The sequence below is a fragment of the Serinus canaria genome, chromosome 1, assembly GCF_022539315.1.
Source record: "Serinus canaria isolate serCan28SL12 chromosome 1, serCan2020, whole genome shotgun sequence".
NCBI classification, from domain to species: domain Eukaryota; kingdom Metazoa; phylum Chordata; class Aves; order Passeriformes; family Fringillidae; genus Serinus; species Serinus canaria.
Genome location: NC_066313.1, coordinates 42844793 through 42858906, shown reverse-complemented (window position 1 = coordinate 42858906; position 14114 = coordinate 42844793). Strand labels below are relative to the sequence as shown.

At 34.0% G+C, this 14114-nt stretch overlaps 1 protein-coding gene across 9 annotated transcripts in view; it reads left to right on the top strand.

The window, feature by feature from the left end:
- The window catches only part of PSPC1 (paraspeckle component 1), a 57818-nt gene that overhangs the window by 20329 nt on the left and 23375 nt on the right, over positions 1 to 14114 (top strand). For 4 of the 9 annotated variants that reach the window (XR_007778876.1, XR_007778875.1, XM_050980290.1 and 1 more), the window contains exons 7-8: positions 7045 to 7102; positions 11225 to 11394. The exons of 3 other annotated variants lie outside the window; for them this stretch is intronic. Coding sequence is in view for 3 of the 6 variants with exons in the window: in XM_050980290.1 (XP_050836247.1) it covers positions 7045 to 7102; positions 11225 to 11394 (228 nt within the window). In the remaining 3 variants the exon portion in view is untranslated. Of the gene's footprint in view, positions 1 to 5799; positions 6507 to 7044; positions 7103 to 11224; positions 11395 to 14114 lie in introns of those variants that run through there. 2 more of the 9 variants (XR_007778879.1, XM_030234240.2) reach the window with 2 other exon arrangements.

The following is a 14114-nucleotide window of genomic DNA, read 5'->3' as shown; positions in this document are numbered from 1 at the left end:
AAAATACTTGTATTATTTTCAGCTGTTGATCTGTATTTAATTTATATTTTCAATTTTTCTACTGTTACTGTAAAAAAGAAGCTAACAGAAATGGGAGAAGTTTTTTTATGTTTTGCTTCCATGAATCTAAGGTGGCTCCTAACTACAGCAGAAACAGATTAATTGGCAGAATTTAAAAAGTTGCTATTAAGGGAATTGATATAATGGGATTTCATTTTTCAAAGGATTTCCAAATCTCTTAAAGGTGGTTACCTTCTCTAAGCACCTTTGTCTTGTGAAAATTATTTCTGAATTTTAGCCTAAAATATTTGAGAAGCAGATTTTTACCTCTCTTGTGAGTCGTAGTTGTTAAATCAAGGGGAAAATTTGCCAGAATACCTCTATGCTTGCTTTCTCTCAAATCATTAACAGCAAATGCATTTGGAAAAAGTATCCTTTGCAGTTACATCCTCAGAGAGTGCTTCATATCCAGTGAAGGGATATGGTAGGATTTTTCTTTACCTGAACAGATGATATAATGATGATTGGAGGCATGGAATTAAAATATTTTGATTTTGGTCCTAGGTACTGTATATATTATGCAGTTTGTTTAGTTTGTTTGTAACCTGATTTTGCTCTCTGTGTGCCTTTTTTTTAGATGATGAATAACTTTTATCTCAGGTTATGAGAAAATGAAATTTTTTGTCAGTTTTGTAGATCTTGTATATACAATGTTTTACTGTATTTTTACAAATGGAAATAAGAGAGATGGGAAAAAAAGCTCACAAATTATATTAAAGCAGTGGCTTAAATGCAATACTAAAATTCAGTGAAGGAGCAAGTTAACTACAAGTCATAATAATGAAGCACAAAAGATATAAATTGCATATGGAACCAAGTTCTATAATCAACAGAATAGGTTCCATGGTGTATCTTGGCTTCTTTTAGACTGTTTTCTTTCTTGTTAGCAAGTTAGGTTGTAAATTGAATTTTGAGCTGTAATACATTCTGAAAGTATGAGTTCTTGTGTAAAATAAAGCTGTTACTTTGGTGTGTATTAAATAGTATTGTCTTTAACCTTTAGAATTAAGCTTTTCTTTAATATTTCCTGGTTCCTGGTTAGTGATGTATCCCCTAAAGGTCTTTGTATTGAGAGTCATGTTAGTGCAATTAAACTGCTTTCTTTTTCAAAACTATCAGTTTAGGCCTGACTTAAACATCATGTGAGGATTGATGTATTGAAAGGAGGCTAACTTTATTTGCATCCAGCTGTAAGAGAATGACAAAACCAAAACATTCTGGGAGGTTCACAGCTATTTAACAGTTAAATGTAAAAGTATTTTTAAATAATAATTTCAATTTACAATGCTAAATAATTTTGAGGAGTTTTAATTGCATTTGTTTAATTGGGTGTTTTTTCTCTGTGGGTTTTAGCTGTCAAGGACTATCCTTAGTAGCTGATGCAGAAGGAAAATGAGATCCCATAGGAGTTGAAGACTTTTTGTTCTCAGAACTAAAAGAACAGAACAAAGATATAGTGCATAGAGGTTTTTCACAAATGCATCCCTATACTTTTGCTGTTAGTTTTGAAAGAGATTCCCCTCTTCAAATAAAATTGATACTTCCTTTGCCATCTTACTGAAAGGACAGAAATACTGAAAAAAATATGCTGGACTAGTAATAACTTTTTTTTCTGTAATTGTAGTTTTTACTACCATTAGGAATGTTTTTCCAATTTGTAACCTTTATTGGAATATGTCTGTGTGATTGTATTTCATGCAATCTGTATTTCCTGATTTTACCTGTGTGATACTTTTTTAATGTTGAGGGTTTTTAGTGTTGGGACTTAATGAGTCATTTCCATCAGCTTTATTCATTACTTGAGTCAGAAAGCAGTAAATTGCCTTTATCTCCTCTAGCCTTCTTAGTATGTTTTTTCAAAGATTGAGTCCTTGTGACAGTTACTAAACCTAATGAAGATCCTTTTCGTTAGGATTCCTATTTAAAAACAGGACTATATAGTTTACTGCATGCTATATGTTTTATAGCTACATTTACTATAGTTGTTATCTAGTTTAATGTGTTTGTGTAGATTTGTGTGAAGTAAGAGAGTTCATATTTTTTTAGACTCTTGGGTGAGTGCTGTCACTCAGTTCCTGGAGTTTTGAGTAGTTTAGGCTGGAAGACATTTTTGGAATCATCTGGTATGATGCCCAGCTCAGAGTAGGGATCAACTCTGAATTTAGATTTCAGTGCTCAAGAACACATACAAATATTGGATTTTGAAAGATCAATATTTTTCATGGAAAATTACTTACTGCTATTGTTACTATAACTTTTGGATCTTACATAGAGATCTTAATTGAGGAGCAAACTGAAGAGGGAAGGGTGACAAGAAGGGGTGGATGGAAGAGAAACCTTTTATTACTTTAACTTCTTACTGCTACTTAACTTCCAGTGCTCTTTTCATTGGAGTGAAATAGTGGATTATTTTGAGGAAAAAACAAATAATGTATAATCAAAAGTATCCCCCAGGTTCTAGTTTTGATTGCTAACTAGCAGCTTTAATAACTTGTATGATTTATGCCATTAAAATATAGGTGTCTTTCAGTAAGTTGCAATTTAAGTAAGGTTTATGGTTCATTAAGAGGTCTTTGGAAATAATTTTTCTTTTCCAGAAGGAACTTTAAGAAATAAACCAGACTAGAAGAGAGTAATGAATTCTAGTAAGAGGTACAGAAATGTCATACCCATGACATGTATAGTCTGCTAGAGAATAAAATTCAGTTTTCATGTTAATGAAAAAAATTAAGAATCAGCAGCACTGTTAATTACATTTTGCTCTACATACACAGCCTAGATGAAGTGCTAATGAAACTATTAATTTCAAGGTACGGGAAAAGTGTTCTCTTCTTGCTAAGGTATTTTTTGGATGCCATGTCTTACCATTATTGTGGTTACTGTACTATGAAAGGTAAGTAAATAGTTGCATGTTCTTCTGGCCACCATTGAAAACTGTATGGTCTGCCATCATAACATTTCTGAGATATCTTCCTTTTTTGCTGTTCTAAAATTTTCCATGCCATATTTTGTTCATACCATAATTTTGACAGTTTTGTTACCATGAATATTGCATCACTTGGAGACAAGCTTAATTTTGCTGGGTTGCTGCAATTGCAAGGCCTATTTTTAAGGAAAAAAGCAGCACTGGTTTGTCAGTTAAAAAAGTCAGGTTTATGACTATTTGTATTTTTAGTTGCAGTGTGACCTGTATCAATTCTTCGGTGTTTTCCAAAAGATTTCGTTTCATGCTTTTGTAGAACATTTAAAAATAGTGTAATATATTTAACAAACTCAGAAGAATTACCTTGGCTGTTCTCTGTATATTTAGACTGCTGTATCAGTGTGATAAGAGGTGTAAGAACATAGCACATGATACGCCTCAAATACTTTGGAAAACTGGTTTCAAGTACTTGGTAATAAGGGGACAGTCCATACTATATTAAATGTTAAATACATATTTTGAAAACTGAGTGTATTCAATATTTTGGTCTAGATCTGCTTTTTACATCTGATGTTAAAATTAGTTGGCATTGTGAGAAATACAATTTTTAATGTTTCTGTCTAAAGTAATTAGTAAGTATAATCCTATAGTTGCCATCATAGCAGTTTTTCTAAAAGATTAATTAGATGAATTGGACCTTTTTGAAGGTTGTCTGCATTAGTGAGTTCTGAAGTATTTAAAAACATCCTGGCAACAAATAATTTGGAAAAATTTGAGTTGTGTAAACAGTCCTTTTACAATAGGATATTTTTTCTTTGCTGACTTAGTCTTTTTGATAATGTTTTTTTCTGATTTTTGCCAAGTTTAACTTTTGCTTTCCTGCACACTTTTTGTCGTATGGATTCCTTTTCTCCCTGTAACAGCATGTCATCCATTTTTCTTATTCTCTTCCTGTTAAGATCGATTTCCCAGGTATGGGTGACTTCAGAGGTTCTCAATCACTCAGATATTTCTCTCTTAAGAGTTTAGCCTTGTTCTCGTGCTGCTCAGTTTTAACTCCCTGTTGTGGGTGGCTTTGGGGAACGGTCTGAAGCAGGCTGCTACTGAACAGAAGAATGGGAAGTCATACAGTGAGGAAAAGAAGCATTGAGAATGTAACACTATCATTGCTAAGCTCTGCAAAAGGCTTGAGTATCTGAAAATGAACCTCTCACATGGGCTGGAATTACCAACCAGCAGTGGTTCAGCTGTTGTGTCAAACTGCCTGTTGGTATTCCTTTCGGTTATATTTTGGGCAAAACCCATGGACTAGTTGACTTAACTTACCTGTAGTAACATGTTTATGCTCACATTGTAAAGAGCTGTCTAGGACCTGATTTGTGTGTGACAGGACTGAATTTTTGCTGCCATCCAGGACTCCTCCAGATAGAATTTTTGAGTATATCAAACATCTCATGACAAATGATGTATATACAGCTTGTTAATGTTTGAAATTGAGTATTTTCTCTGACAGGAAGCAAAAAGTTGCTAATTCTGTGTTACAAGTATGGAAGAATTTTTACTGTGCTGAAAAGTCAAGGGAACATGGTATGTTTTGTACATGCAACAATAGGATTATAAGCAGCAGCAGCATCTGAATTTTGCAGATGTGTTGATAAAATAGGCAGCAGTGACCTTCAGGAACATTTATTTATTATCAGGGTCTTGATTATATACCTGAAATGTTGTTTATACTGTAATAATTCAACACTGAAGTTAAAGCTTAAAAAATAGCAAATAATTACTTCATGGTTTTTCTTACAAATGTTAAGCTAGACTAATCAAAAGTACATTCTACCCATCTTTGCTGTACTTCAGTTAACTGAAGGCTGGTAGCATTTCAAGACAGGGAAAAAATGGTTAATTGCTAGGAGGAAGACTAGCGTCTTTTTTTAAAGAAAGTGTACATCAGAGCTGGCAGATGCTTTTGTCCTTTACAAAGAAAACAAGTTAAGTTCTAGTAAGTAGGGCAGCTTTACAACTCTTTACTTAACATCCTTACCTAGCCAGTATTGTATGTAGCTTTGCCTTATGGCACTTGTCATGTGAAAAAAACAAATATCAACCAACTTGCAGTTTAACCTGAGATGAATTAAGTAAGGTTTGTGCCTCCTGTAAAGTCTGGTGCTTTGCTTTGCAGTGAAAGTTTGTCACAACTGTTCATGGTGTGTCTGGTTTTCACACCACCATATAGGCATGCATGTGTGCACACAATCTGAGTAGTGTAACTGATAGCCACAGTGTTTTCCTATCATTTTGGGCCAGGTATGATACACCACTTTCCCTTCTGCTTCCTGATGTCAAGACTGAGGTGTACAAGCAGACTAATAATCAACATAGTTGTATGCTGATTTGTAACTAACTCATGTCAGTTTATGGATACAGTTGGTCCCCATGGGGCTGCTGATTTTACTTAAAATATCAATTGATGTTACTTTGAAAGGTCTGTCAGAGTAGCTGCATGTTCTTTGACAAATTTTTAATGTGGATTCTAGGATCAGAAGAAGAGATCCTCCTTGGTGTTCCATCAATGGCCTTTTTTTTGCTGGACTTTAAAACCTGCCTGTGTCTTTTAGTTACTAGACCTTATTTTTCCACTCCACATTAAGCCATATTCTTTTGAAAACAGTGGGTACTCTTCTTATGTTAAGTACTTTTTCTAGGTTAATATGAGTTATCACAAAGTTGTTGACTTGAGAGCTCATTATCATATATCTCATGGCAGTTTCCTATAGCAGGATATTTTTATAAACTGTTGGTTCTGTTCTGTCAAATAGTGGTGTCTCCTGCTTCAAGTGGCTGAAGATAGAAGACTCGTGTTTGGCATCCCAATTATGATTTGACCAAACCAGACTTTGTGAACCTGTACAGATACGATGAATATATTTTGATTTACTAGTATTTCCATGTAAAAGTCGCTTATAGACTGATTTAGTTGCCTAGTATGTGGATTTCTTTTCAAAGTGTATCTGAACTTAGGCTCTTGAATCATAAGTGGAATGGTTTTTCAGAATGAGGTAAAGATTTTTTGAATTTTGTTATTCTCAGCACGATTGTGTTTGTTTACTCAAAAGCAGAACACTTCTTAATATTCCTGTAGAAAATTAGGGAGATTTTTTTTTATAAATTTCATTTTGTTTTCTTTTGAACTGAGAATTTGTTCTTTTTGATGTAAACAGTAATCCTGAAATCCCTTGGAATTGTCTCTGATGGAGTATTTTGTTTTCCCATAAGTGATGATTTTTTTTGCCACTCCGGCTACTATCCTTTGAGTATTGTTTCACAGCAGGCTGGGCTTCATGTTTAGTAATGTGAGAAATCTTTTGCTGTTGGGTGACTGACCATCAATTGAATCTGGATCAATTTGATGTGTTATTTGTCTGTTTAGTGTAAATGCATGTTACAGTTTCTGGTGACACTACAGTTTTATGCTGGTTTTAAAAGGATGGTCAGTATCTGAACTAACATCAAAAGCAAGGTATAATTCATTAAAAAATATACCACCACCAAGCTAAGTCAAAACTATTTGAACAATGATGAATTGGTTGGTTGAATTTATATACCATCATATAATACATCAGAACTTGGTTTTTAATCAACACAAGTATTTTTGAGTCATGAAATCAGTTTATTATTGAACCATGGCCTTTAGGCGAGTATTGTAATAAGACCTGTTTGTTTAAAGGTAAAATAGAAATATTTATTAATAAAAACGCTCCATAAAGATGGATTCATTTGTGGTTGATCACATAACTATTTGGGAGCTTTAGACTGCTGCATCTGATAAATGAAACTTGGGACATTTAATCTTTATTATGCAAAGATGTACACCGTTGTTACATTGAACCTATCCATCCCCTTGATGTTATAAAAACCAGGAGTCTAATTGATGTCTTTCCTTGCACTGTTTTTTATCAATGGAAACTTTTGAAACTTTAACATTTTTATTTTTATGGAGTAAATGGGAATGTTTTAAGTTCTAAGAATGATAGGTTGACCATGAAAACTATGTTTACTTTCAGAGAGAACAGGAAATGAGAATGGGTGATATGGGTCCTCGTGGAGCAATAAACATGGGAGGTAGGGATCTGAAGGAAAAAGGCTTCTGTAATGTAATTTTTTTTTTTCTTTGGGACTGTACATATTACTCAAGCACTATTAATTACTGACAACTGGTAAAAAAGGAGTAAGCAATATTAGGAAATAAAAAAACCACAACATATATATTGCTTTCATGTAGCTTTTCCCCCCTACCCCTGGTGTATCTTTCTTTTACTGCTTTGACTATACATGGCAAAAAATGATGTGCAAGTTAAGAGAAACAAAAATCAGGGACAAGTGATGCTCTGGGAGTTATCTCATACAAAAGAGGAATTTTATGTTTAAAAATATTTGGCATCATTTTGGAGGGACTACCTATTCAAAGAAATTATGACTGTAATTGCATGCAGTGAAATGATAGTAGAGGTTAAAATTGGCAAGTTCTTCTTGACGTACTTGGTGTGGTAAATGAATAATGTGCTTGGTGTTCTACCAATTTCCTCTGAGTCTCTTATTTGCAAATATTCTCTGTTAGCTCTTGCAGCTTAAAATACTGTCACTGCTAAAATCTATCACTGTGTAATCTACTACTAAAAACTAGTACTGTGTAATAGAAAAGTATAATAATTAGCGCTTGCTCCATGTATGCAGACTGAAACAGTTTGGAATCTTACTTACCCAGAATATCTGCTTTTAAACAAGACTGATACTTAAAATATTTCTTCAAAACCACCAAATCTAACTAAACTATGTGAACTGTTAATCTATTGGAAGCTTCCTAACGATAGTTTAAAATAAATTAGGGTGGTAATTAAAAGTAATGAAACTATTTTCCATATATTTTAAAATTGAAAGTGCATACGAAACTCAGTAATTTCAGTTGACCTTTTGAGTAATGTGAATTTATAGAGTAAGAAATCTGCTTCAAATTTTGAAACACATTATACATTATTTCCTTGCATTTATTGAGACACATTTATAGCTGAAAAATAGAAATAGGCTTGTGCTTTCAGGGATGTTGAAAATTATTTACAAATCATTCTGTAGAACATTGTGAAGTTATCTACAAATATTAAACTGAAGCATCAATTGAGTTGTAGTTTCTTTTTTTTATAGTTGTACTCTTGCATATGATTGCATCATACTTGAAAATTTTATTTAATTAGAAGATTTTGTAAATATTGATACTGTGCCAGTAGTCCAGATCCACAAAATACACTTTCTGTGTACAGATTTAAAATGTGGTGATTGGTCTTGCTTTCTAAGTTTTGTGTTACAACTTGATTTTAAACTTAATACTTTTAGAAATAAATTGTATAATCCCAAAAAAGTTTTAGTAACACTGAACTGCTACTTTAAAATATCCATAGCAAATAAGTGTAGCATTTATTTCTGCAGAGGCTGGATTTTAAGTTCACTCATCATAGAGTTTTTGGTTTTTTTCCCAGCATATTAACTCCATTAGTACAACCAAAATGATTGACCCCAAATCCTTACAGTAGACCTTTAAATAGTAGAACTTTAGGTGTTGACAGTAGCATCCTTTCTTAATATTTCTATTGGGATTGTAATTAGCTATTAGGATTGTAATTTTATTTTTAACTTACCTGTGCCATTTATTTTTAACTTAACCTGTGCCATTTGCGACTTTTTAGAATGTGGGATGGAGGGAGTTGGAATATCTCTAATAACTGAAATACCTGAATGATAATTTCCTTAGAAAGCAGAATACCTCTATGACAGATTTAATAAGTGCTTTTTTATGCAGAACTGCTCATTTTTACAGCTTTCTGTGACTAACAATTTCTGAGAGAATATGTATTCTTCATCAAAGCATTTAATTTGCTCTGTAATGCTAAGTGCAGATTATAAACTTAAGTATGTAGAAAAGGGGTTTTTTTGGGGAACCATCTCTGCATTGAGGGACTTTCTTGTGGGGCGCATTTCAGACAGAGTGGACTTTTTCAGACCTTCAGGTTGCAGAAAAGGGCTTTTTTTAAGTGTCTGCATTGTAGCATAAACACTAATAACTGCTTTCCATCTGTTGCTGAACATAGTTCTGTAAATAAACTCCCCACAGCAATGTCCCACCAAAAAGAAAGGACAATTAAGTGGTTAGCTCTTAGCATCTCTTAGGGTCTGCTTTGGGAATAGGAGGATTTTGGAGGACCTTTGAGTTACAGCTAGTCTGTTGTAGTGGCCTCTTGCTGAAAGTATGCAGGGGCCCACTCTCTCCTTGCGTTATACTCTGTAGTTTTGCTCCTTTCAGATCTGACTCTGCCCGAAACAGGATCAGAATTCTAGGTTTGATAGTATGAGTTGCTATCTGCCACCCTGGCTACGTTTGTATGATATGGAGCATGAGAACTTTGTGGCAGTTGACAGATCAGTGATACACAGTGTGAGTGCCCACCTGGCTCAGTTTAATTAGGCTGATAAGCAAACTAATAGCAAGTAATTCAGCATTTAGTCAATGGTACTACTGCATGCACTAAGTTCTGCTACCATCATGATAGTCCCGCAGAGTGCTTCTAGACTCTGAGAATAAAGGTTTCTCCTTAGACTGGCAGTCTAGACTTCTTTTCCTTCTGTATCTAACTCAATGGGTGACAGTAAAAAAACATTTTAGAGCATATGCTCCGGTAATTTTTCTTGAATTGTAGCCCAGTCTTCTACCTGCCGCATGAACTGCCCATGTGTATGGATAGGTAAGAAGCATCCAACCTTTGACTTAATGTTATAGGGAGAGGTCTAGGAGTTATTTCATTACTAAGCTTAAAGACTCCTGCTTTTCAAAATTACAGGATTTCTGTCACTTGTAGTAAACTTATTTGCCACTTCTCATGTGCTACTGTGTAGCATGCATTGTTTTTGCTAAGGAGTTTGTGATTGGCCTGATGTATATGCGATCAAGCCCAGGTTTTCAATTTTAGCAGCAATATCTTGAATGCCATGGTTTCACTGGCTGCTGTGACATGGTGTTCTCCAGGCAAATAATTGAGATGTAATGGTGCATGCCTGCAGATAATCGCAGTACTTAATCTGTGTGAAGTGGCCTTCTTTGAATGATACGTATTTATTTATTCATTATTAAAAAAGTGTAGTTGTGGTGAGAAGTGAGAGGTTTTATTTTTAAGATATAAACAACAGGCTCATTAGTCTAGCAACATGTCAGATTTCTTTATATTATGAAAATGTATACTTAAAGTGTACATTAAATGCCAAAGGTATGCTTTCTTTCATTATCAAATTTTGAATGCATACTTAGGGCTGAAGAGGATGGATTTTTGTGGAGAATGGGAGGAATGCATCAACACCAGCCTTGAAGTTGATATTTCATAATAGTAAGGTGTGCGGTAGATCATCAGTCTGTTTTCTTATAGCAACATGTGAAAATACAATGAAGGCATTTTTACCTATGTGTTCAGTAGGTTAGTGAGTACTGGCAGAGGGATGCTTCTAAGTATAATATTACAGCTAAATTATCTTCTCAGAATATGTTTTCAAGATTTCCTTCTACTTCTTTGATTCAGACTTTGGGAGGAGATTGTTCTGTCATTTTAAGTTCTAACAAAACTACTTAGATTTCTGGTACTCAGACCGTAAGAAATTATGACTAAATGCAAGATTTTATTTATTCTATGTTGCAAATAATTTATTGTGAAGTTGAGTACCATCTCTGTTATTGCTGTTAGGCCTTAGATTACACCACTACTGTACACTATATCAACTAACATAATACTGGTAGAAGACTTCTTGCAAATGTACATTTCATCTGTTAAGATCCCTAAAGAGCCAAGTTGCCTTATAGCTGCCAATACCTGTAAAATCACTTGAGATTTTTGCAAATTTGTGGTGTGCATCCTCCATATAGATGCAATATGAACGTTTTGGTTCCTGCACAGAAACTGTACAGCTGTGTTTAGCTGTAAAAGTTGGGATTTTCAAATACATGAGGCAAATTATGTAATGCAGAATAATAGAGATTATTTAAAATCTGTTTAAAAGCAGATGATTGAGATAAATGTACAGTCTCAAAGAATATATTTTTTTCCAAGTATTTGAAGTCTTGTACATTTGGCTTTTTAAATATTGTAAATTGTTTGTTTGTTTTTGTAAAATTAAGATAGGACAGCTCTAAGTATAGATTGTTTTGCATAGATGCGTTTAGCCCAGCACCTGCTGGTAACCAAGGCCCTCCTCCAATGATGGGTATGAATATGAACAACAGAGGAACTTTACCTGGCCCTGCAATGGGTCCTGGTCCTTCCATGGGACCAGAAGGAGCTGCAAATATGGGAACACCAATGATGCCAGATAATGGAACAGTGGTAATGTATCACAAATTTAATTCCTTTGAATAGCTGTCATGTCTCATGGCCCATTTTTCTTACCAAAGGTATTTTCACGCTGAGTAATAATTTATTACATGTTTTGGATCTGTTAAAAGTAATTGATAAAACCTTTTCATCCAAATAATTTACAACCAGAAAGAGAAATATTTTTTTTATATTACTGTGGAAATCCTACTTCCCTTAGGAACAAAAATCTGTTAGTTTGGACTTTTGCTGTTCTTTTCTTTAGTAAAACTAAATTCTGTCAATTAGCTTGTTGGGTTTTTGATGAACAGTTAAATATTGGAAGGTGCAAAGTGTGAAGATATCTTTGTGTAAACAATTTTTTAAAGATACTTTAGTGTTCTTTGTATTTCTTTTCTAACACTGTTAAATGCATGTAATTGACAGTAATTGTGCCACTTAGAAAATCGGTAGCCAACAGCTGTTGGTCACTGTTATATCAATACAGGAAAAGTGATATTGCCCAATTTCCTTGGGTAATAAGGAATGTCTTTTATATGTCTGGGATTTTTAATCAAGAGTAGATAGGCCGTTGGGATGCAGTTAAAGCACTAGCCATTCTTGTTTTATTCTCGTAGCCGGTCACTTTTCCTAGCTGTAATGTCTTATGTAGAGAAACAACTATATAATTTGAAATCTGACTTTTACATATCTTTCAGCGCTGTTCTGATACTAGATTAGTGGTGGCATGATATAATGGAATACATGGTATTAACAGTTAGTCTGTTACAATTTTATTGGAACACAGAAGCATTTTGTAGCTGTGTTTTTTTAGATATACCTTCTCAACAGTATCTGTCTGTGATTGAACAATCTGTATAATGAAGTTTAAACAAAATCCTTTGTTCCATAGAAGAAAATGAGATTTTGATTTTGCACAAAATGCATTGTGGGTCTGGTTTTTACCAGATAAAAAGGAGAGGGTCTTATTTCACATCATATGAGCCAGCTCATTTTATCAGTTGTGTCATTTCTCATAAAGTGGAGAGCATGCTATTCACAAAATACTGGATTTGGAAATGCTTTTGCTGGAGACCACTGTGTTACTGGTCACCTTGAGAACCATCTCTTGTGATTATATAGACACTGAAAAAGAGGTGTGTGGGAAAGGATGTGGTATCATAAATCACAGCATCTAACTTAAACTGTTGTTTTTCTACAAAAAGTCATTCCAGGTATGGAAATGTAGGAAATATACTGACACTTGAAAATGCATGTTTAAAAAAAATCTTTTTCCTTTCATTTTCTTATGCATGCTTCTGAAGGACAAATTAGATTTTAGTTTTTTCTCCATTTTGGTCTTTGAAGTTTTTTAACTTGGAAGGTCAGGCCGCTGCAGAAAGGCATAGCCTTATTTATTGTATTGTTGCTGTTGTTAGAATGACACTTTAAAGATCCTTTGAGGGCTATCTACCAAAACACTGTTACAGTTATTTGCCACTGAGGGAAACGGAGAATATGCTTTATAAATTACAAATTTAATGGCTTTAATTACCTTGAAGGGAAAGCTGTAGCAATCTCCCTTTTGTTTCACTGCAGTCTTTCAAAACTTGGATTGTCTTTGAATGTAACATTTTGAAAGTAGCTTCCACCACTTACTAGTGTAGGAAGTTAATTACTGGGAAGAGGGGAGTAAGTGATAACTTACTTGTTGAACTTCATATCCATTGCTAGCCAGCTGGCATGCATTAAGATAATTTTAAAACAGATTTTACCTAGTGCTACAAATTTAAAGGTGCTTTAGCTCAGTAGTAGATCTTTATGCAGCTCTTGAGGTAACCATTCTCATTTACAGTGTTACACTTGAAATAACGCACATATATACAACCATGATCTAGGTTGCATGTACTTTTATCTATATACATAAAATGCTAGGGTTTTAGTTATGTGTGTATATATATATATATATGAATTAGCTGACTCCAGAGCTGCTGAGCTCTACTGCTCTTACTGGAGTTAGGCTTTCAGAAGAATTCTTTTCTGATTCAGGCATATAAGTAAAGTACTAGTCTTAAATGTCGTTGTTGAACTCTGAATACCTGGGGACTTGATGTAGATCTCTGTGCAGAAGGAATTTATTCTGAAAGCATAACTGTCATTAACTGGTGAATGATGAGTTATTTCCACATCTGATTGTACTGTGTATCTATGCTTTTAATGGTTTGAGTTTCAATTTCTCCATGTGGGATTCTGTTTTTAAACACTTAAATACTGAACTGTAAGTGCTCAGATGGATTTTTACTTAAAAATTAAGGAAATAAATCTGTATAAGGATTTATACCCGTATTAATATTAAGCATAGAGCCAAGGAAAGTAAATATGGAATATTAATTGGATTTTTATCTCACACTGATATTTCAGAATGAGCCTTAGTTACACACAGAGTTTTTTATAAGCTAGGAATAGTCCAAAATTACACATTTTGTCACTAGTGTAGCTTTGTTTAGACGGAATTTCAGAATTTTAAAAGCCTTGACTAAAGATCTCTTAAGTGCCATACAAAAGGCTAACTCCAGGTAGCCTGGACTTGAACTATACATATATATGTGGGTATAGAAGTCTTAAAGCGATTAAAAGAGTAAATGCAGTGTCTAGACATACAAAATCTGATTTCTTCCCCTCCAAGTTTGACAATGTTTCTCTGTCTAATTTATTTAAAGGAGAAGCTTTGGTATGTAAGGCACAGTAGGGCT